This window comes from Sphaerodactylus townsendi, linkage group LG12, assembly GCF_021028975.2.
Source record: "Sphaerodactylus townsendi isolate TG3544 linkage group LG12, MPM_Stown_v2.3, whole genome shotgun sequence".
Taxonomy (NCBI): Eukaryota; Metazoa; Chordata; class Lepidosauria; order Squamata; family Sphaerodactylidae; genus Sphaerodactylus; species Sphaerodactylus townsendi.
Window position 1 is genome coordinate 476,716 of NC_059436.1, and position 24,920 is coordinate 501,635.

The window sequence follows — 24,920 nt, forward strand, 5'->3', positions numbered from 1 at the left end:
GGAGGGAGTGTTTTCCCCCCTGATTTTTTGCGAGCCACGTAACTGCAGCAGCCCATCCCCCTCTCCAGAAAAGGAGGGGATTTCTTTTGCCACGTTCTCTTGGTGAAAAGCCCTCTATTCCAATTTGCTAATAAGGGGGGGGGGGCTATTGCCACCCCAACTGCATGGGTCCTTTCCCCTCCCCACCGCGCAGAGGTGCAGTCTTTGGCTCCTTTGTCGCTTGCTGAAAGGTTTGCGGGGGGGGGGGGGGGGAGGAAAAACCCCATGCCTCTCCTCTTGGTATTTCCTGAAAAGGAGCCAGACTGAGCTAAAACGTCCGACTCTGTCCTAGGATGCCCTTTTCTGCCTCGCCTTCCCTTCTCAGCCTCTCGCTCCCGGAATTCCCAAAAGGTTCCTCCAGATCAACCTATTATCTTGGGGAAGGGAGGGGGGGGGGGCGTTGAGGTTATGATGGCCCAGCGCCGTTTGCATTCCCAAGTCTTGGGGCGTGCAGAAAACTTTGCCGGGGGTCTGCTCCCCGGCCCCCCCCCCCCCCCCCCGCTCCTCCCCGGCTGGACGACCGCGCACGCAGCCACCTAAGCAGGCACAGAGGATGTCTCCGAGGGTGAGTCGAGCGCATCTCCCCGCGGCTCCAAAGCCGCCTCGTCTCCCCCCTCTCCGGCTGGCCCACTTCCCAGGGCTGTACTGTGATCAAACCCTCCAGCTTGGAGGGGGCTGAGCTCTTGCGCTTGAACCCGCCTCCGCCAGATCTCATTTCCCTAAAAGAAAAAAAGAGAGAGAGAAAGAGAGAGGAGAGGGGGGGAAATCTCCCATCTCTTTCCATTTCTCTTCCCCCCCCTCCCCTTTCCCATTCCTGTTTTTCCCCCCCTTACAGTGCCGTGGAGCATTTCCCGGGACCTGCCAGCATGCCTGCATCCAGGGGGGGGCTGCTGTTCCTTTCCTTCCTGGTCCTGGGACAAGCCATGGATTTTACAGATTACACCTATGTCCTAGAAGAAGAGGAAGAAGACACTGATCCAATTGACTATAAGGACCCTTGCAAAGCTGGTAAGGCCGGGGAAGGGGGAAGGGGGGGGGCACCCCACTGCCAGCAATGCAGCCGTGGCGCCCGCTGTGATGATCTCCTTTTGCAAATGTGTTTCTTCTTTTTTTGTCTTTTTTTTAGTTATTGGGGGTGGGCAAAGGGGAAGCGGTGGTCTTTTGTGTGTCTGGAAACTGCATCGAGGCTCTGAAAAGGGCAGAGGGGCTGGTTGAACCTGGGTCATGCATGTTGCCTAGTTGGCAGTGCAGCTTGCAGACAAAAGAAAAGAGGAAAGTTTTTTCCCCCCTTCTCTCCACTCCTTTTTTCTCTTCTCTATGTTGTAAAAGAACTCTTAGACTATAAAGTTCAGGCTGAGAAAGAAAGACAGTCTTTGGTATGCAAACTCCAGAGCTTTAGAAGCACTGCTTGAGAGAAGGTCTCTTTCTCCCGCCTCTGCTACAGGAAATTAAATTGCGCTTTTCCTTTTGTGAATTATGATGTTCTTCTCCTCGTCCCCTAACTACTTTTTTGTTAGCATTTTGGGTTCTTTGTGTGGTGGTGGCAATAGCCAAAGGCCCTGTGTGTTTTCTGTATATGTCCACTGAGGGGGTGCACGATCATTGCAGGAAAGTAAACAGACTCTGCAAGGGACCCAGATGAGAAAGTTGTCACGATGCACCCTTCAGTGAATGTGCTTATGCTTAGACAGTGAATGGCAGTGTGCATGAACTGGACCTAGATTGCCTTTTTTATCCTCTCAAACATATCTTGTCTCCAAGCAATTTTCTTACTTCACTACTGGTTGCAGCTGTCAAAAGGAGCGTGTTTTTCAGGCTCACAGAACGCTGATCCTCAGTCGCTCACCCTGGCTACAACATTTCAGTCATTGACTGGGGTGTTTGCATGATTGTGTGCATGCACCTATATGGGGTATGCATGTGGTTGTGTACTCAAACTTGCATGGATGCATGTGTTTATGATAAAATATTTGCATGTCAATCTCTCATGTTCAGATGTCAGTTTCCTCTTTATCCTGTGCTACAGTGCAATGTGTCCTATATCTCCCACAACCACCCTATGCCTTCTTAAATGGTGTGTTGTGAAAATGTCACAGGACACTGATTGTCATCACCTGCATGAACTTATTCAGGTTGCAGCATCTTGTGCGCATGTAGTGCAAGGGATCAGACTTGCTAAAATAAAGCCGCTGAGCTGATAACTTAACAGACATGTCCAAAGGGCTGTAAATAACGGACTTGGTTTTTCTTCACTAGCCTAAGGGGGTGCAATTCCATTGAACCTGTGCTCCACTGAACAGTGCTTTAATCCTGATATTAATAGAATCAGTGGTGGAACTTTGAATGACTTATAATAGTGCCAGTTCAGGCTTCTGTTGAAATGAGAACAGACGCCCCATCTGATGAAGGAAGCTTTGACTCTCAGAAACTTGTACCCTAAAAATCTTATTGAACTCTAAGGTGTTTCTGGACTGTAGCCTATCTCTTCTATATCCGTTTTCAGCCTTTTGGCTAAGATCAAGAGAGAGAGAGAGTGTGTGTGTATGTGTTTCTAGCTCTTCTCCTGCAACCCAGCACAGCTACCCTCTGAAACTAGACTCATAAGGTTTTTAGGGGGTTTTCTCCCACCCATCCCCAGGATAAACAGTTACAGGAAGAAAAGTGAAAAAAGTAGGGAGATTGTGTTATTGGACAATACTGGCAGAATAACTGAAGCATTGTTTTTCCTTTTAGAGGTTGTAAGCACACCTAGTGTGAAGTTACGAGAGAGCCAGTGCTCCAACCCAAGGGGTCTCTGAATTGAAATGGACCGATTAATGGGGAGTTCTCTTTCACTATTGTGGTGATGCTAATAGTGTGTCCTTAAAGGGAAAGACAGTCCCCTGTGCAGGTGCTGGGTCATTACTGACCCACAGGGTGATGCCACATCACAACATTTACAACATTTACAACGCAGTCCGTGTGTGTCCTTAGGAGTGATTTCCTTGTGCACAAGGAGTCAAAATGTTGCAGTTGTTGACACCATGCTGTGTGGATGCTATCCCTAGCTATGTACTGTTCCATTACATTTTTGTTTTGTTTTTCTGGCCATATCATATGGATAGTCCTGTTTGCCTTACAAAAATATCCTGTTTCCTTATGAATCAAAAAAAGTTACTGGTGACTGGGCGGGCAAAGCAATCTTACTTTACTTGCGGTTATAATCTGCATGACATCCTCTTGCCAATTCATAGAAAGCGCCTTCTCTTTCTAAACTTGGAACGGTAGGAGTACAGGTTCCACATGGGCTAATCCTTTTATGATCCTAGTATGGAGTTAATGTTTATACTATCAGGTTTCAATATTAAAAACAACTTTCAAAATCATTAGCTTTTGCACATTATTATGGTATATATTCTTTTCTCTGGATGCAGCATGCCTCTTTTATTACAATTAGATCCCATTCTGTCTTGGAGCAGGTAACAGTGCTCTTAAAACCAAAATAAATGAAAACAGAATAGTATAGAACACCATATACTGATGTATAGAACACCATATAATGTAAACCACCCATAATAGCTCAGGCATGAAAAAGGCAGCTGAAAAGGCTGTTATCCTCACTTTTCTTTAGGTGCTTGATTAGAAGTGAGAATAGAAATAAAATATGTTTAGTACTGGAGTTAGAATAATCTGAAAAGGTCCTGAGAGAGAAAAGTACTTTTTTGGGAGTTTCTGTATTGAATTCGACAGGCCACATTTGGTCTCTGAAGTGCTTTTCTCTAATGTTTAGTACTGGAGTTAGAATAATCTGAAAAGGTCCTGAGAGAGAAAAGTACTTTTTTGGAGTTTCTGTATTGAATTCGACAGGCCACATTTGGTCTCTGAAGTGCTTTTCTCTAATCTGTAGGTCAGTATCCAGATTCTAAAAATCAATCTTAAAAACAACTGCTAATGTATGTAGCTCTTCTAGCTACTGATATAAACTTGGAAGGCTGATGTGGCTTGATTGTGTGACTTGGAAAGCTGGAAAGCCAAACAGTTTCACATTTGTTGGAGCTTCGAATGCTATTCTTTTGAAGCACATTGTTATTTTAATGGACTGATGCCTGTTAACTGTGGTGTCACATTTTTCTGGGTGGCCCTCTGTTGCCACCCTGAGCAAAGGAGCGACATAATAAAAAAGCACAAGGAAATCAAAGGAAGGGCAAGTGTACTGCCAAGGTCTGATGGCCATCTAGCTTATTTTAAATCATGGCTACCAATTTAATTTATGATGACTTCAAAACAAAATGATCTGTTGTCAGCCTGCAGTGAAATATCATCTAATTAATAATAAGATACTGGTTAATGGTATGTCAAGTGGCTGAAATCATTAGTTTGATACCCTGAAGCATTCAGGCAACTGTTCACAGGTAGACCACCTACAGGCAATGCAGGCTTAAGAAGGGTTGCACCCTTCTAAATCCATTGAAGTCAGTGAACTCAGAAGGGTGTAACTGTTTAGGAGTGGGTTGTTAGGCACACGATGTGAGAGAAAGACACAGCTGATGAAATTGTGCAACACCTAAATAGAACAAAACAAATGCTGATTCTGTCCATAGCAGAATTAAAAAGGTGAGCAAGATGAGACATTTGAGCTCATGTATTCTACAATAAGCCTCTTGTTTTATCAAAGCAGTCAGAAATTCCTTTCCATCGATACATAACATAACTAATTCACAACTTGATTTCAGTACTTGGTCACGCACCATTTTGTAATCATTACAAATAATATTTATGCCAGAATTATCTTGACAAGATTTGGAGGCATAGATGCCATGTCTTGGTAGAGAATGGCCAGGTTTGAATTACTGTGGACTGAGATGGTATACATTTATTTTATTTAAGATAAGTGATACTGTGAAAATGTGCGGCCACGTTTTTGAAAAATGGAATGTATTATTTCAGCCAAAGGAGTGAAAGTTGGGAGGTAAACCTTTATGAACAGATGTAAAATAAGAACTTGCAAACCATTTAAGATAAGATAAGAAGCATTTATTGACATTTTGCACACACAACGAAATTTACAAGCATTCCCCAATGAACACTATTTCAGACCTCACTCCCCATCCTCACATTCCCCTTCCTCCACCCATCCCTACACAGCCCCAACCACATCAACACAAAACCATGGAGTTCAGCATAGCCACAGCTCTAGAATAGAAGCTGTCTCTAAGCCTATCAGTCCTTGTTTTTATAATCCTATATCGTCTGCCAGATGGTAACATTTCAAAAAGAGAGTATGCCGGATGAGACAGGTCCTTCAGAATATTCTGAACTTTCTTTAGGCAGCGGGAATTATAAAGTTCTTCCAAAGAGGGGAGAGGGCAGCCAATAATCCTCTGGGCAGTAGTGATCACCCTTTGGAGCGCCTTCCTATCTGCCACTGTGCAACTGGCGAACCATGCACAGATGCAGTATGTTAAGACACTCTCTATAGCACAGCAGTAGAAGGTCACCAGCAGTTTTTCATTCTATTGTTGTTTCCTTAAAATTCTCAGATAGTACAGTCTCTGCTGGGCCTTCTTAACCACTGCGGCAGTCTGTACACCCCAGGTCAAGTCCTCTTTAATCATAACACCCAGGAACTTAGAAGGTCTGAGCATGGTATGGGTACTATAAATCATATTATTACTTGATTTTTATCTTGACCGCTTCCATTGTGCTCCGGAATGCTTATACAGATTGCCCCCCTTTATTGTATCCTCACGCCAACCCTGTATGGTAGGTTAGGCTAGGCAGAGAGTGACTGGTCCAAGGTGAGCAGTGAACTTCATGGCAAAGTGGGAACTTGAACTTGGGTCTCTCCAGTTTTAGTTCAGCTGCTGCACCACACTGGTGCTTTGCCCTTTCTTTTGAATGGGCTGGACATCACTATCAAAGCTATGCTGTATTTTCACAGCACTTGGCTAAATGGACCTGCACTGTAAAAACTGAATGTCTCTCAGGTCCTGGTTTCCTCTCAAGAGAGTTACAGGTTCTTTAGGGATAGAAGAGAGAATGAGGTCCTCCTGGGGTCAGTTTTTGCTCTCCCTACAGGGAAATAATTTATTGCTAGCCTACCCTAGTGTCAGCAAGCCACACTGGCCTCATTGTACCAATAGGCCATAAGAGATCTGCTGATAACTTCCTGACCCCTGTTAATATTTCTGGATCAGGCTGACTTGCTAGTCTCAGCAAGTCCTGAGCTTTATTGTCTCCAGACTGCTTTTGCTTTTTCTACTTTCAGATGCATGTTTGCAGTTTGATATTTCTCCACTTCTGCAGCAATCAAGAGAGTAAGTTTGTAGTCATACAGCCTTCAACAATAATGGCGGACATCACTTGGGGGAGAAAGGGTTGGTACGTGGGCAGGATAGTTCTATTTTCCAACTACACTAAATGATGAGGTGCATAGCAAAGCCAGCACAGCTGGCTCTGTGTGAACATCTGTGCATATGGCACAGTACTACCCTTCATACTGCTCTATGCAGACAGGTTTCACTTCCTCCCCAAATCCTCTTGTCGGAATTTTAATATAGATATCTCAAGCATGGTTATAAAAGGAGACAGTTCATTTTATAGGATCATACAGTAGAATGGGCCATCTGGTCTAGCCTCCTGCTGAGAGGCAGACCCATCTGTTCACTAGTTGCACGCACACATGCGCAACCTTTCCCCCCCCCCCCCCAAAAAAAAGCAAAGAAGTTCTGTCTCCTGGAATTTGTGGATGTGATTTAGGAGCTGATGAACTGCTATCTGTACATGTTCTCTGTGATGATTTGGAGCATTCATACAAATGTGAAAAGAACATATCTCAGTAGTGGTGTCCATCCCCGTCCCCCCTCTTGTTGATTTGAATTCACACAAAGGTAATTGTTCTCCTAGGTTTGGGTACTACCATTGATGCAGGAGTAGCAGTTTGCTTGCACTAGAATTGTACTAGAATTCTTATGCCTAGTCGTATGGATGCTAGTTTGCATAGCAATTAAAGACATTTTGGAATCCTCTGATTTTAAGCCAACTATTCAGGTACTGGAAGTATTGCCAGACAGTGTCCCTGTTTGTTTGCCTTTTTCCCCCCTTTGGTCAGTTAAGATTCTTGCTATGAAACAACTGTAGTTGGAACTTCCAGTGACTTTTGACAGTATCAGATTGGGGTAAAGGGGGTGTTGAGAGGAGTATCAATGGTCTTCATTTTTTTCTCTCCTTGTTTAAGAGAGTAGACTTGTGGGACAAGCATATTTCTGCAAGTTAATGTTAAACGCGAGGATTTGGTAAAAGTACTTTTTTATGTCTTTGTAATTGGTGCAAAACATGAAAATGAGTCGGCAATCCATTTCAGATATCAAATTGACTGCCTTGGTCGCAGGAAAACATTTAAGCAGTGGCGCATTCTTTGAGATGTACTCAGAGTTATGTCATATGGCAAAGCTGGTATTGCTTTGTCCGATCTTTGTGCAATGAGATGACTATGTTGTCGTCCAAGTGGCTGCAGTAAAAAAAAATTAACTTTTATTGATGAAGAACTCCACTCAATTAGCAGAGGATTGAACCACATTACTACACTCAGGCTCAATTCATACATCACAAAGTGGTGTCTGTTAGTGCCAAACACAAACGTGGTTAATTCCTAGGCTCACACGCACCCTCCTTTCTCTCCTTGCACTGCATGCCAAGATTGAAGACTGAAGTCTTTAACTGCAATTAGTTGTGACAAAACAAACAACAACAAAATCAGGGCTTGTGGCAGGTACAAATCTGCCAGCCTACCAACTGTTAAATTACAATGGAGCACATAGTTAGCTGGTCTTGTGTTCTTATGTCTTCTGTATCATTTTGTCCAGTGCTAAGGAGAAATTTATCACATTAGCTCAGTAAGCCAGAAATATAAGGAAGCTGATGAGTGGCAAAATTCTTATTAAATAAGTTAGCATTAAATTGAAGACATTGGATAAGGTATTTTATGTTTTTTGCCGTTGTGCATTCATGCAGGAAGTTCTTCCATTATCACCTTAGGCTTCACCAGCTTTTTCTGAGGAGGATTGTTGGTTTTCCCAACCTGCATGCCTTTTACTTGGTCTGGTCTTCTCTGTCTGTCCTTCCCTCAGCCTCTGCTGTAGTCTTTAAACAGCCTAGTCTGTTGCTACTATGGCACTAGGCATTTTCTGTTGTTCAGACAACTTTCCATTAGAAATCCCACATTACTGCTGTACATTTTCCCTGTGTGGAAGCAAGAGGGGTCAGAGGAGGAAGCAAGGAAGGGAAGGTTGTCTTGGGTCAGCAAAACTGTGTTGCTGTCAGAATAAACCTCTGGGTGTGATCCAAGGCTATTTCCATAGCAACCTACATGCCATGATGAGGCAGCAGGGCCCCCACATGAACCTGTTTGTGCTGTTGTAGATTGAATTGCTGGAATCTGCTGAAGAACTCAAAAACTAGCCATATGGAATGCCTGGTTCTGAGGCTGTTGCTTGCATTACACAGCAACAAACTCCAGTTTTAGAAAATAGCAGACATATCTGTCTATCTGACTGTATCAGTATGATACCTCTGCTAGTATAGTGTAGGTCAACTGCAGTCAACAAGATGGGACATCCAAGAAAGCCGTAAGGTTTGGATTGCAGGAATCTGAAAACAAGTAAAAATCTAGAAACTGAGTTGAAACAAAGCATGAACCTTAAATGATGCAGAAATGACATAGTGGGATCATACTTACATTAACACAATATGTAATATTTACAGTAGGGAAGCCATTAGCTCCAATCCCTTTACCAAAGCACCTTTCTGAAACAGTTTGTTATATTAGAGCCTTAACCACCTATATAAAAAGGCTCTCCTAAATCATTGCTAAACTTCATATTTGCACTATTATAGAAACTGGGACCATTTTGTATCTTTTTCTATGGATCAGGAAAATATGGGCTGGGTCAAGTCAGGCAAACGTACTTGTAGTTCATGACTGAGAAGAATGTGGAATGAGGAACTCCCTCTCTCCCTTCCTCTTTATTTTAGGAACCATACTCTCTGAACAAACTGATGGGGGAATAGCTCTGTGTCAATTTCCAGTGGGCATGGGATCAGCATCCGCTGTGTTTAAAACACTGAAGGCTAGTTTGTGACAGAGAAAATTCTCTTCTCTATTTTTCAGTTTCTTTCTTTCTTTCTTTCTTTCTTTCTTTCTTTCTTTCTTTCTTTCTTTCTTTCTTTCTTTCTTTCTTTCTTTCTTTCTTTCTTTCTTTCTTTCTTTCTTTCTTTCTTTCTTTCTTTCTTTCTTTCTTTCTTTCTTTCTTTCTTTCTTTCTTTCTTTCTTTCTTTCTGAGAAGTGGCCTTAGTGTTTGTACTGATCTTTGAATGTGCCCTACTAAGTTCTAACTAAATGTAAGCCCTCAGAATATTTGTACATGCATTGTTCTTGAGAGATTAATGCATTTTGTTGGGCAACAAGATGAAATCCTACACATTCCTGGGAGAGCCATGAGGAAAGTCTGTTGTCATCAATTCAGCACTATATGCTCTGTGTACCTGGTTTCCAAAGGAATTTTGGAGGGGATTCACATGGAGCAAAGTATACTAGCAGCCTGTTATGGTGGCCTGAAAAAACCTGCTGGTCTCTAATGCATGCTAAATTCTTAACTTTTATTTAATTCTCTGTTTAAAAACTAGCTTTGCTGAAGGATTGCGTTAAGAAGTATAAATGGGTGCAAATTTGTCATAAAGTTTCAGTATGCAGAAACCTGCAGGAGAAATTTTCAGTCTCCCAAGATATTGTATGACTGAACTGAAAATTACCATTCTTTTATAAAGGAACTCCAAAGAGATTTCTGCATGAAATTGCTGAGTTGGAATTTATTGATAAGTTTAATCGCATTCATTCAGTCTTAAAGAGACACCATGCTTTTTAAATGACATATAGCACATTAAGTTTTATTTACACTTTATTACAGTCAAAGACCAGCAAATTACAGTCAGGGACCGACAAATTCTATACAGATAGCACATTAAGTTGCTTACAGAACTATGGGAATTGGAACTGTTGCAAATTATTACAATGTTTATAATCATACATATTTCTGTTTTCTGTATATATCTCTATAAACATGTCACAGATTGCACTTCTTGCAAGTTGTGGCCTTTTAACCTCGCTGTTGACAATCTCCCTGGTCAGATGTGTCTGGATAGACATAATTTGCTGACTAATGTTGTTTCAGTTCATCCACGCTATATAGACTTTAGCCTCCAAAGCATATATGACAATAACAGTACAATCCTAAACAATCAGTGGGCTTGGAAGGGTGTAACTGTGCTTAGGTTTGTGTTATACATATCTTGCAGGTTGTTAAGGTGAAATGAAACTGTTTTGCTGCAACAAATTTAGCCTTCTGGGAATTAGGAAGGCTGAGATTGTCCCAGTCTAGTCTTGCAGTGATATTGGAGTTTATTGGCCCCAGTTTCTAAGAGGAGGAAGTGACTGCTGTTCCTGAAAACTATCCAGAATGGTGACGATGCAGCCCATAGGCTGCCAGACGATGGTCCCTGTTCTAGGGTAGAGAGGAGCATGTGCTTAAATCGTGCTGGTTGCAGAGACTGCATCTCCTGTTCTCAGTGCTTCTGATTTTTGCAGTCAAAAGAGACAAGGTTCTCCAGTCCAGGATGCCTAATGGAGATGACTGTGTCTTCTTACCTGATTCCAAAATCATGATTATAATATTTAGCATTTATGTAGCACTTTACAGCATCAAATTCATACCACAGCCATTGTGCACTGGGGTCTGTTCTGGATGAAGTGCATTCCTTTGACCTTAGAGGTGAATGTGGTTGAGCACCACCCTTCCTTACCTTCTGCTCCCTTGTTCTACTTCTTTTTGAGCTGGGAAAAGGACTTGGTGTGTCCTTCTCAGCCTTTTAAAGGCTCTAGCCGTGCCTGGAACATGTCCTGCAGCCTCCCTTTATCCAGACCTTGTGGGGCAGGCATGGCCATGAGAGACAGAACAGCTTGGAGCAATCTCTCTCCTTTCCACCCCAAGGGCAGAGCTACCAGAGAAGGTCAGTCATCATTGGCCAGTTGGCTAGAATGTGGATCTCTAAAATATATATCCACAGTCTTACTGGGCCTGGTGGATGCTGTGTTCAGCACCATGGTATGCTGAGGCAGGAGCCTAGTGTTCTCAGCCTCCTGACACAGAGTTCAGAAGTTTAGTAGAAAACAGGAAAAAGCATTTCCTGAGGCTTATCATTCAAGTGCTGCAGTATAAAGGCTTCCCAGGCTATTCTAGGTGTAGCAGGAAAACCAGTTCCCTTAGGTGGCTTTTTCCTCTTTCTCCTTGTTAATTCAAAATATGATTGCAGAAGAAGGACAAAAAGATATATGCATTCTGTGTGTAGGAGCTGAGAAATAGTATAGTGCCAGCTGGGCAGTGGAAGAGAAGTTACAGCTCACAAAAGGTGTATCCACACGATGGTCTGGACTTAACCTGCCTTTTCCAGGGAAGGTCCCCTGTCTTCAGACATTATGTGATAGGATCTTTAGAAGGATGGGCAGAAGATGGGCAGAAGATGGACTAGAAGGATGGGCAGAAGATGTACCCGGAGTATTTACATGTCTTCTTAAAGAGGTGAAGGAAGTAATTACCAAAGATGACTTCTTCAAGTGGTGGATTTGAGATGCTGTTTAAGGCGACAGAATGGGAGGTGGACAGATCTAGCCTTTTGGGTACCATCCACTGGGAGTTGTCCTGCTCAAGCCCCATTGAAATGAACAAGAGTTGTGAAATAGCATTAGTAGGAAGGGGAACTAAAATGGCTTTAGCACTCCCTCATGAAAAGTCCTCACAGAATCTTCAGTCCATCCCATCACATTTGTTGCATACATCATGGTTGTTTTCAGGAAGTAGAGTTCCAGTTTGATATTTTTCTCCCCCTGTGCCTTTCATGTAGAAGAGAGGAGGAAATTGGGTGGTGTGATAACTTTGGAGGCACAAAAAGCTGTTGAGACAAGAAAGAAAATAGTTCTGTCTGGTCCTGGTAGTTTATTAGCACAGTGTTTTACATTATCTATCCATATATATCTAGAATCTTATGCATGGGGGACAAAGTACTGGCTGAAGTGCCATGCACATAACAGGTAGGGGTGGATAGGACATTAAGGCTTCCAGGCAAAGTTCCGGTGAGCCAATGGCCTGGGGGCCACCCTCTGCCAGCCTCCACCCTGGGCCCCTTGTGGGGGATGGGCAACAACTGCCATTAATGCATGGCCCTTACCCACGCAGGGCAGGGAAGAAGATGTGCCCCCCTGTTCAGAGTGAGGAAGGAGTCATGGGGCTTGGGCAATGTTTACATAGCAAAGAAGACCCCTGGCCAAGCCATGCAAAGTGCAGAACTGTCTTAGCGTGCTGCTTCTTTCCTCCTTCTCGCCTTCTTTTGGGGGAGCTGACTACTATATTAGTTGCTTGATTGATGAACATGTAGCAAAAAGATCACATCTGTGCACTGCATGCTACACGATACAGTATGTACACTTTTCTTAAACTGCAATTAGTACCAGGTAGAAGGACAGTGTAATATGTAGAGCAGCCTAGGGAAATGGAAGACCTTGGGCCTAGTTCGGGGGAAGCCTTCTGATGGGGATGGGAGCTATTTATTTCGGTATTCTTAACTTGCTTTTCTCCCCAGTGGAGCTCCCAAGGCAACTTTTAATTTTCTCCCCGCCTCCATTTTATCCTGTGAGGTAAATTAGGTTGTGAAAGTGACTGTCCCAGTGTCACACAGTGAGCATCCATATCATGCGTGTTTTAATCGGGGTCTCCAAGATCCCAGTTTGGAAACCTAAACTGCTAAGCCACACTGGCTGTCTATGTTTTAGCACTGACAAGAACATCTTCACCTATGTCTATGCCCTTCTCATTGTGGTTGAGGCCTTCTCATTGTGGTTGTAGGATCGTGGAAAGGTGACATGAGGTTCTGGATGCAGGATTAAGTTTTATGAGATTGCAAATTACATTTTTTTAAAAAAAAGAAAGAAATGAAAAGCAGGTGTGCTGTTAAATGGGAAGGCAATTCCCAGTGAAACCTCAAGCCAGATAAATGGTTGAGTGTTCAGCCAATGAATGTCATGTGGGGTTTTCATTTACGTGCTATGATCTGCATATCCTTTAAAATTTGAAGTCTGTGGTACATACCAGAGTTCTGTATATTTTATTTAACAGCTTATTTACTTTCGTTTTGACGTGTTGGAAGTATGACTCCTTTTATGTTTTCGTTTCTTCATTCCATTGGAGTTTGTTTCTCTGTTCCAATAACAGATCTTTTTTTTTAGAAAAAAAATATGAATGGGAAGGGAAATGTACGAATTCCACAAAACACATGCTTAAAATGTATCAGGCATGTGAGGAAAAAGCAGAAAGCTGCCTATGTATGTTATCACCTTTTCCATGCAGAAGCAATAGATACTCCGAAGACATTTACTTGTTGTGAGACTTACTGGGTGACTTTGGATCAGTCATTTTCTCTCATTGTTACCTATCTCACTGGGTTAGTGTGAGAATTAAATGGATGTAGAGGGAACCATGTGTGCCAACTTAGCCTCTCAAATGAAGGTTTAAAAATGTACTAAATAAATTTCTGAAGGTGTACATTTTAAGCTAAAGGAAGAGGACATTCCTTGGCAGATGACAAAAATTCCAGATGGTGAGTGTAGATATTGCATATCATCTGTAGACCAAATCAGCTTAAACTTTTTACTGACTTACATTAAAGTGTTGGGGCAGTTTCTCTGGAACCAACTGGCCATTGTGGCTTGATTTTCATATTTGTATCTTGGTTCTGACAAAGTAAAATTATCTCTTAGTTTCATTAGGCAGGTGTTAGGTGTTCTGTCTGAATCTTGAACTCATTCTCCATTTGTAAGGAAAAAGAGAAGACAAAACATTTTTTTTCATCTCGTCAAAGCTCCTGTTCCCATACTTATGATCTTGACAGCTAAGAACTTGGAGAGCAGCCCCAAACAGGGGTAGGCAGAACATTGTTATTCTTAATGAACCATTTGCATTTTTCTTTCAATAAATGAGTAATCAATCTTGCTGGCTAAAGCATTGTTCCCGTAGTTGACTTGCAAATAAAATTTGAGCTCCTCAGAAGAGAAAGCATAATATTACTCCCTTATATTCCCAGTGAAAGTGTTTTTTTAAGTTAAAAAAAACCTCCAATCCTTTCATTGCAGAGGATGTTCAGCCAATTTCACAAAAAAATGATATATAAAAGAAAATTCCTGCACCTCCAGGATGTCCATTGCTTTTCCTCCTCCTCTTCCTGTTCTGTATTAATGTCAACATTTTTGCATCCTTAGAAATATCACATGCACCACGTTTTCCGCTGCACTGGAAAAACCACTCCAGGGACTAAATGTTGATCAGGTGTTTCTTTATTATAAATATGGAAATCCTTATTTGATAATGCATGTCTTCTAACTGCATGGCTGCTTCTGCATGGTGATGATTCTCTGGCCCATTATGCATGGAAGGCTTACCTTGGTACTCTTCTCTGTACAGTGGACTTTCAGTGGGCTCTCCTCGTGTTTCTCTATTTACGCAAGGTTCTGTGAACCATACTTGCACTAACTGAACATGTAGAATCCACTTCAGGTGTTCATGGCTGTAAAAAGGCTGAAATGTAGCAGGTTTTTGGACAAGGAGAAGAATGTGTTATCTAGCATCTACCTGCTTGTACTAGAAGTGATCCCTTGATTAAGCTGAAATCTGGGTTCATAGGGTAATTAATGGAAAACTATGCAAATAACCCTTTAGCCTTCCATCAAATACATGTGTTCATCAGTTGATTTCCAAATGTTACAACTGGATTGGTCTTTAATCACTCTGTGACAGATATGGATGGGCATCCTGATGTGAGTGATTAAGATTTTGCGCCAACAGATGACACTTGCAAACATGCATTAGCGTTTACATTAACTGTAGTTAAAGGACAAAGGATGTTCTTACACTGTTCAAACCACGCAGGTCTTAAGTCCATGAAGGCCTGAATGGGAAACTAGTTGGGATTTTTGTATAATTTCTGAAAGAGGGTTCTATACAACAGTTATGTACTGTTTGCAGAAGCAAGATACACTTGGATAGCAATTGTAAGGCAACAACAGAAATTCACAGTTCATGGTGCACAAAAATGTTATGTGAATCTTCCTTTTTACAGGGAAAGAAATGCTGCCTGAACAAATGAGGTTTATTCTTTGGGCATGTATGGCATTCCTATGCTCATATATTGTTGGCTTGTCAACACTGCAGCATAATGCAAGTCTTGATTTTGTGTATCAGGTTTCTCTGCTTGACAGTCTGCTCCATCTGCTGCCAAATTAGAGGCATGTCCTGTATTTACATAGCAGTGGATTACCCCGAGCTTAGTGAGTATTAATTTCTTCCACAGCTGCTCTTAGAAATAGCAAACCTGCTACCTCCTGTATGAACATGTGGCACTTTCCTTGCAAACTCAGTGAAGCCTCATGTAACACAGGCGGAGCTTCTGAGATGGTCAGAGATTGCTCTGTAATTATGTGTGAGAGTTGAAGAAGGGGCAGAGAAATCTGCATGGAAAGATGTGACTTCACCCTTCAGATTGGCACTCAGGTTTGCCAGAATGTTACTTTAGTCCTTCCTTTAGCATACATTCATGCAATTACCCGCATCTGTTTTTTTAACCTGATGTTAACTTTAAGAAATAAAATAAATATTTAGTTTATGAAGGTACAAGGAAAAAATAGCTTTACTTTCAAAATGTCTATCTTCAGATGGTGAAAAAGATGCAATCTTTTTTTTTGTATTGTCGAAGGCTTTCACGGCCAGAATCACTAGGATGTTGTGGGTTTTCCAGGTTGTATGGCCGTATTACAGTAGTATTTTCTCGTGACATTTCACCTGCATCTCTGGCTGGCATCTGTGCCACCAGATCCTCTGAAGATGCCAGCCACAGATGCAGGCGAAATGTCAGGAGAAAATAGTACTGGAACACAGCCATACAACCTGGAAAACCCACAACATCCCAATCATTTGTTTGTTAACCAGAACTCAACTTGGTGTTCCATGGAATCGCTAGTGAGATTTAATTAAAGATTTTATCATTATAGGGCCTGCCATTGTCTACAAATATTCTTGGATGACTTGGTGATAGAGGAAATTTCCTGTTAAGGTTGAATTTGCCATTGCTGCTGCTCTGGCATTTGTGACATGATTTTTTGTGTAACATTTGTTATTTTTAGACATGATCCTGAGAGTGCATAAACCGTTTTACCTTGGCATTGGTTATCTTTGTAACTGTGCCTGGATTTATTCCATATAAAGGGTTCAACAGAAATCTGTGCATTACATCCTTTCCAGAAAAGTTACCAGCTCCATGTGTATATGCTGAGTAAATCTTCCTCCTCAGTACAGACAGAAGGAATTACTACTTTACTCAAAGAGGAAATAACTCGTGGAATTCAGTAGCTGCATAGTGTAATGGTGGTCACAAGCATAGTAGATTTTTAAAGGGTATTAGGCAGATTCATGGGAACTTGTCCCTTAGTGGTTATTAGTCATGATGACTAAATAGAACCTTCATGTTCAGACATGGCAACCCCTGAATATCAGTATTAGGGTCAACAAGGGGGGGAGGCTTTGGTGTGGCTCTTAAACCTTCTGGGGGGCATCTAAGTAGTCACTATGGCCGTTTCCGCACGGCCCAAAAACGACGGCCTGGGGGCGGTAAAAACGCCGCCCCCAGGCTGCCGTTCGCACAGGCGGCGCTGCTGCAACGCAGCAGCGCCGACCTGACTGTGCTCCCCACCCCCAGGGTGGCGTCAGGCCGCCCTAAACAACAACCCTTTAAAGGGTTGTTGTTGGGGGGGAAGACGCTGTCTCCCTTCTTACCGCACGTCCACTCACGATCTCCGGGGTCGCCTGCTGGGCGGGCTGGGCTTCCATCGCCCAGCGCTTAATGCCTCCGACATCCAGGAGTGGGGCGGAGAAGGGGAAGAGGCGGCTCCGCGCGGAGCTGCCTCTCCATGCGGGGGCCTCTGCTTGGCCTGCTTGCACGCTATGGGCGAACGGAAGCATTTCACCGCAGAACTCTTGGCGGCGTGGGGGTGCATGGCGGCCGTGCGGAAACGGCCTATGTGAAACAGGATACTGGGCTAGCTGGAGCACTGATCTGATCCAGCAGGTCACCTCTTAAATTCTTAGAATTAGTTCTGCTTTTTATGTGTTCAGTCTTTCTGTCCATCTAATTGTGTTAGATCTACATTTCTTCCAAGGAATTTAGGGCAGCTTGCATTGTCGCATACTGCCAACCACAGCATTGTCAGTGTATGCATTATGAGGCATGCTCAGAAACAGAAACACATTGTCATTGAGAACCCAATTTCCTAGGGCTGTAGAGGGGGTTGAGATCAGTTCTAAGTGATGAGAAGAGCAGAATAAAGTCCCAAGCACTTGGCCACCCATGCTAAGCAAGAAAGGCATTGGCTCATAGTGACAGCAATTATGACAATCCCATCTTGGTCCTGCCACCCAATGACAGCTCTTAGTTGGTGGCAAGAAACAAGCGCTGTGTATTACTCTTGTATTTTTTTGCTGTTTCTCTGGTGTACAAGTTCAATTTCTTAATCATGAGATTAAGCAGAGGCAGTAATTTTCAGAGGATAGCAGCATGCAAATCCGTTATTAAGAATTGTTTCAGACTCATGCTGGGATCAGTGCTCTTTCTTAACAGGCATGGTTTCTGCCATACTAGGCTGGCCTATGGCCCACTTAACTCAGTTTCCTGCCACCACCAATACCGGATGTTTGAAAGGAAGCTACAGAACAATTAAAGAGCGATTGTGGGGTTGCCATCTGGTCAGATAGTTATGAATCTGTCATACGTATTGCTAATGGGGAAGGGGGGGGTTGTGGGAGGGGGAAGGGAATGATTTTGCTTGCATGTTCTTACTTCTGCCTTGGTGTTCTTCATTCTCGATGTATTTGTTTACATGAGTGAATATTCTCATGATCAGTTGCCCAGCTGTTCACACTCAAATTCTGAGAGAGTTTTGAGAGACGTCCTAAAATGAGGTTTCATGCAGTCCCAAATAATCAGGCACAAATCAACCCCTCTACAGAATGGTCTTATTGTTCCTGGATCCCTGTTGTCTCATTGGCCTTCACAGCATCCTGTAATAGCGCCATGAACTAAGCATTGTATGTTTCCAAGTCTTTGTTCAAAATCTTCCCTTTTTTGTTTAATCGGATATCCCTTAATTCCTGTATAATGAGAACAAATTCCATTTAGACTGCTAGTAGCGTATTATTCAGAAGCAATTTGTACATACCGGTAACTACTTTTTTCTGAGTATTTTCCTAATGGTGATTCCTAGAGACCTGAAAACTTGTTGGTTGTGTTTGTTTCAGCTCCATAATTGACCAATGAACAATGGTAGCCTGGATCATGGATGAAGTTTTTATCTACTAATAAGAGTTTAATCTCTAAATCAACAAAATCTTGGTTCAAATCACAATACAACCACATTACCTTATAATTCTAGTAGTCTCAGCTGATTAGGGAATGGGAGCAGTACGCGTGCATCCTTTGGCTTCCTTGCAGTTCAGCATGCATCCCTGACATGAACAAGTGAAGCCATCTCATACCAGCTCAGACAGGTGGTCTACTCTGAATGACAACTGCTGTCTAATAGAGATCTTTCACCTGCTGCATTAACTGGAAATGCTTGGAAACAGTCTGTATGGAAAACACATTTTCTGTCCACAAGCTGCAACCTCTCCCCTAGTATTCAAAGGGTGGGTTATTTATTTATTGACTTAGAGGGGTTCACATACAACATCTCTACAATTCTTAAAACAGCTCTCTGAAGTACATCATTATCTTTATATTCAATAGATGCAACTAGGCAATGGTTGGTCTAAAATTGCGGTGATGTCTGAACTGTAGACGTCTTGGGTCTCAGCCACCGTTTTGTGCCAGGCATTACAATGAAGGCCTCTGAGCCACTGCCATATGCCCTTAGTATTAGAATCCAGGAGCCAAGGGATGTATGAACCAACAGCTTGCAGTGAAAAGTAGAGCCTTCCTAGGCTTTGGCTTTAAGCATCTCAGCCTTGTTGCTGTTCTCAGACTCTGTGCATACAGCCAAAGCTGCTGCCAGGCAAACTTCCCAAAAACTGGAGCCTGCTTGTGCAAACACCAAGAGATCAGACACCCAACAGAGGAGAAAAGAAAAGTTCACCAGCTAGTATGGCTGCTGCCTGGTAACTAGCTGCTGTGGACCATGGAATCTCTGACTGATACTGGTGCTCGCCAAGAGGCCTTTTGGACAAATTCATTCCAGCCAGCTTTTCCCTTCCTGTCCCTCCATCTAGTTTTGAAATTTGCAATCTCGTTACACCAACAACACAGTTAACGTAGCATGGCTGGAAGAAGGTCAGTTTTGATGGTGCAATCTCTTAGCAGTCATGTGCCTTCAAATCTATGTTTCCTTTGCCTTTTCCCCCCTGTGCAGCATTTAGAACTGTGTGCTTAATATGCCTTCCCTGATCCATTGGTGCAGGAAGTTTTTAAAAACTCTCCCTCCCCCCAAGCTTTGCAGGTGACACAGGTAGGAGATCAAAGCCAGAGCTCCATTGTGGACAAATGAAATGTGTACAGAGATAGGCTGTGTGTCTGCTTTGCTGTTCTTCTCTAGCTGAGATGAGAGAAATGCTTAAAAGTATAGAAAAAGCTATGCTGGATCAGTCCATAGGCCCATCTAGTCTGGCATCCTCTCTCCACTTCTATGACATTGACGAGCAAAGCATGGAAGTGTCAGACTTCCCCACATTTTTGTGTCTGATATTCAGAGGTGTACTGCCACCAAACATAGAAGTTTCACTAACCTAATAGCCCTATTCCGCATCAGTTTGTCTGATTCTTTTTAGAACTATATAAGCTAGAGCTGACCACTACATCCTGCAGTGTGGAACAACAGGTGGAACAACAGAAATGTCCTTCAATTCTAGTTATTTCCCTGTTCTTCTTGTGTAATTTTACTGGATCTTAAGTATGGCACAGCTCTGAAGGATTCAATGCAAGAAGGTTTAAAAGGCGGGGGACAGACATGTGTGTACAGATTTTGCATACTTGGTAAAGAAATAAGGGTCCTTTAAATAAGATATTAATTTTAATATGTCTAAGCCATAATCATATAGGGGATTTTGGATGAACAGGCCAACTAGTTGTGGCTTGTATAGGGGCCCCACAAACGTTGCCTTGGCTTGCTATACAGATATAATTTGTGCTTGCTTCTGGTGCCTTTCCTCCCCTGCCCCCCATAAGTTGCTTTTGCCTTCTCCAAGTCTCAACCTAGTGTGAGAGCAAGCAGCCTACTCTTAATCTCAGTGTGATTTCCCTCCCATCCCATGGTAGAACAGCTCACTATGAGGCCTTCCGGACCAGTGTGGTATGCTTCCATACTCAGTGTGTGACAAGGAAAGGTTGTAGTGGGGAGCCTCAGTGAGATACAGAGATGTCATTCCCCCCCTTTCTGAAAGTGGGAGATGGTGGTTTCTTACATTGCAGGGACAGGTGCCCTTAGCGAGTTGGTGGGTGGATTTGTAGAGACTGGAATATGATTAACAGCTGGAGCATGTGCATCCTCCAATGTATAGTACTGGGTTTGCATTCCACATCTGCTGAATTAAATACAGGAAGTATGTAGGCATGTAAAGTGAGCTGGGAAGATTTGCTGAACAGCCCAAATAGCCCCCTCCACCTTGTTTTCAACACACTTCGTTTAAAACAATGATTCTTGCAGCTGTGTTTGTCATGTACTAGCTAGTTGGTGAGAAATGGCTCAAGCAAATAGCTGTGATGAAGACCTGGTGAGCCACAGCCTGTCAGAAAGTAGCAGCATAGATGTGCAGGCGTCCGACTCAGTGTAAGGTGGTTTTTTAAATCTCTTAGAACAGTGGTTTTCAAATTAGAATCTATAGACCTCTGGGCATTGGGGGTTCATGGAACAGGCTGTAAGGGTAGGGATAGCTCTTTACCTGTAGAATGCTGCCCTGCCCCACTCCAGTAAATAGCAGCAGTGGCCAAGCAGGAGATTAGATGATGTTAGAACCTCCCAAGATGGCAACAGTCAGTCCAGAATAGGTGCTCTCCAGCTGGAAAGTGAGGCCAACCCAGTGGTGCCAGTTCTGCCAGAGTCAATCAGTATTTTCTTGAAGCACAAATAGCAAGAGTTCCAGATAAGGAGCATAAGGAATGTAGAGAGGAACAACAGAGGGGCACCACTATGATTGCTTGTAGGGTGATAGTTGCCACATGTTGCTAGTTCTGGCTGACGTGTCCTGAAAACTTAAACCTGTAGTTGGGAACTTGTTTGCAAGGCAGTACGCTTGTGTCTTGCTGTCTAGATTCAGTGGATCTGAAGCTGCTAGTTTTCAGCTGAAGACTAGTTCCTCAGACATGCATATTCATGGATCATTGTCAAACAACAAAATGAATCAATTAGTGGTACATTAGGTAATAAATACATAGAGCTTATCATGAATCCTTTTTGTTAGGTTAGATGTAAATAAACTTCAGTAGGCTTAGGGGCTCACAAAACATTTAACATTGAATTTGGGAGGGGCTTTTTGTCAAGTTTGAGAACAGCTGTTTTAGCACCTTCTGTCCGAGCTGCAAGTGGCACAGCCAGTAGGTTTTCAAAGAATTTCAAAAGAAGAATTTGACCTGTGAGTCTGGTTATGTCATTGCTATTTGTCCACAGTTCTGTAGATCAGAGACAAAGCTACAGGAAACAAATGGACTTGAAGTATGGCAGACTTTACACTTTCCTAAAGGAGATGTGTCTAGTATTTGTTTTTGTGTTTCCCATGTTATCCTAGTTCCTACTCTCTTTTCATTGCAGAGTCCCTGTTCTTTTGCAATTCGATATATTTATTCTTTACAGCCAGCGCACATGATGTGTTATATATGTAGCAGCTGGGCTGGCATGAGACAGCGAGAGAGAGGTTATGCAGGGAACATTCCTAACATATTTATCAACTAGGAAGTAAGTAGGATTTGCTGATCTATTGATTTTGTAGTTGTACATTTTGCCAGATAAGGATATACTTTGCTAAATAGATTTACTGTGTTTCAGAGGATACAGTTAGAGGTAAAGCCTGGGAGATTTGGATTCATGCCCTGGATAAGTCCTGGTTTTTCATCTACATTTCCTGCCAGTGAAATGGGCAGATGTTAAAACACCAGATTATATTCTGCCCATGTTCTTTAAGCAGAAACAAAGGAGCTAATATGTGTCTCGCACTTGTGATGCTTCCTGCCAAAGCCCAAGCGTGGGGACCTGTTCACACATTATGGTAGTGCTGAGGTAGCTGCTTAGAAACAGAACTGTCTGTTTTGTGAACCAGATTCTCCTGTAGTTCAGTTTAGTGCAACCGTGGGAGTATGGGCTTTATGTGTGTGTTTGCATCAGTGTAGTTAAAATCATCTTGGGAACTACTTTTCACCAGTGGTCCAGCATTCTATCTCATACACTGGCCACTTATTTACTCTGGAGGACCAACAAGAAGGCATAGAGGTCAAGGCTTTCCCCTGATGTTGCCTTCTGGCATGGGATTCAGAGGTTGACTGCCTCCAAATGTGGAGGTTCCCTTTAGTCACCATGGCTAGTAACTTCTGGTAGACCAGTGGTTCACAGCCTTTTTTTATTTGCGTACTCCCTGGCAATTCATTTCCCTGAAATTGTACCCTCATGTTAGCAAAATATTTGTTATTAATGAAGTTGCTGTTATTTCAAATTTATATGCTCTAATTGCAAATAAATGGCCCAATAATGAGATTAAAAGCAATGGGATAATAAGATGAACAAACATTGCATATATATTTACGTTCAAAACTCAAAAGACAAAATGAGCTCAAATTAATATAAACACGACATTGCATATGCATTAATGTTTAGATTTTTTTTCCATTCATTTTATTAACGCTTGAAATCTTTAATATGTTTTTATATTTATTTTTAAAACCCCACAATAAATGTTCAATGCCACCATGAAGCTTGTTTTGAGGAACTTAGGCCTCTTCCGCACAAGCAAAATAATGCATTTTCAAACCACTTTCACAACTGTTTGCAAGTGGATTTTGCTATTCCGCACAGCTACAAAGAGCACTGGAAGCAGTTTGAAAGTGCATTATTCTGCATGTGCGGAATGAGCCTTAGTTTTTTTTAAAATCAGGTTCAACTGATGCAAGGTGCATTATTAAATCTGGAACTCAAGGTAATGATCCTCCTTCCATTTTGTCCACACAACACTACAAGGTAGGTTAGACAATGAGACACAAGAAGAAAAGTTTGGTTTGATACCCCACCTTTCTCTCCTGTAAGGAAACTCAAGATGGTTTACAATCTCCTTTCCCTTCCTCTCCCCACAACAGACACCTTGTGAGGTAGGTGGGGCTGAGAGAGTTCTGAAGAACTGTGACTAGCCCAAGGTCACCCAGCAGGAATGTAGGAGTGCGGAAACACATCTGGTTCACCAGATAACCCTCTGCCACTCAGGAAGAGGAGTGGGGAATCAAACCCCATTCTCCAGATTAGAATCCACCTGCTCTTAACCACTACACCACCCTGGCTCTCACAGTGGAGACTGGATTCCTAACTCCTAGTTCGACACTTTAATTACCTCACAAAATTGCCTCCAGTAGCCACTTAAAAACAGAATATCATTATCTGCAAGCCAATATTCAAATCATGACATACAAATCATGTTGTTTTGATTACCTGCCTAATGCTACAATGGCACATTGGTGATCCTTTACTCAGAGTCACCTGCATGACACAATGGCTGGTTATTGCCATGCTGCAGCAGCAGCCTTTTTAATGCAGTAGAATGCTCATCTCTATTTACAAGAGGCTGCATTAAAGACAACCTTTCATTTCTGAATTTTAAGAAAAGATTAGTCACCACAATGCAAAGGCAAATGAGCCCCTTGCAAGCGCTTGCAAGCACCCAGCATCTACCAGTGCCTGCAAGCATCCTGCCAGCTCCTATCCTCTTTGCAAAGGTGACTCACCTTTGCAAACTGGATGAGAGGGGGGAATGTTTGCAGGCACTAGGAGATGCTGGGGATACTTGTGGACTTTGTCAACTCCCATCCAGTGGAATTACTGCATTTTCCTGTGGGTTTTTTTCTTATTTTCCCCTATTTGCTTTTTTAGGGTGTGTCAAGAGGTGCATACGTTTTGAACTGTAAGTCAGCTCGGAAAGTGGTCAGCGTGGTTGGGTACTTGGTGAGGCCCAGTGCCCCAGTCCTCATTTATCCCTAACTGGAAAGTTTTACTCCTGTTTATCATTCTTAAATTTGAAATAGTTTGTAATGTTCAGCAGGCTTCTGTTTATCTTAAAATCATTTCCTTGAAAAGAAATGTATGTCTTGTCCTAATTATATTAGTAGCTAGCAAAATGGGCTAGGTGTGTGTGAGAGAGATGGGTTGGAAGATTACAAGCAGTGATCTTTGGGAAATACATAGACATACTGCCTGCACATAGCCTTCTCGGATATCCATGTTGTTGTCAACGTTTGGTTTCATAAAAGAGACCTAGTTTGGGAATATTTTAATGAAATTCCTTTACTCGAGGGTAAGACAGGCATACAAAATGCAAACACTGCAACAAAGACCTTGCACCCAAATGAAACTGGAGCTAGTTCACTTTGCAATAATTTCATAATTATCTATCTATTTCTAATAGTATAACCAAATCAGTAATTTTTATATAACTGTAAACAAATCCAAAAAGTTATTATTCTAAAAATAAAACCTTCATCTGATTGTAAATATCAAGATTATACCAGCAAGAATG

The 24,920-nt window shown here is 42.4% G+C and overlaps 1 protein-coding gene across 3 annotated transcripts in view; it reads left to right on the forward strand.

Moving 5' to 3' along the window:
• Window positions 1–279: 279 nt before the first annotated feature.
• Window positions 280–24,920, forward strand: part of BMP1 (bone morphogenetic protein 1) — a 128,902-nt gene continuing 104,261 nt past the window's right edge. Inside the window, exons 1-2 of one of the 3 annotated variants that reach the window (XM_048512358.1) lie at window positions 280–390; window positions 875–1,047. In XM_048512358.1, the coding sequence (XP_048368315.1) occupies window positions 906–1,047 (142 nt within the window). In that variant the 5' untranslated portion in view covers window positions 280–390; window positions 875–905. The other 2 variants (XM_048512359.1, XM_048512360.1) reach the window with 2 other exon arrangements.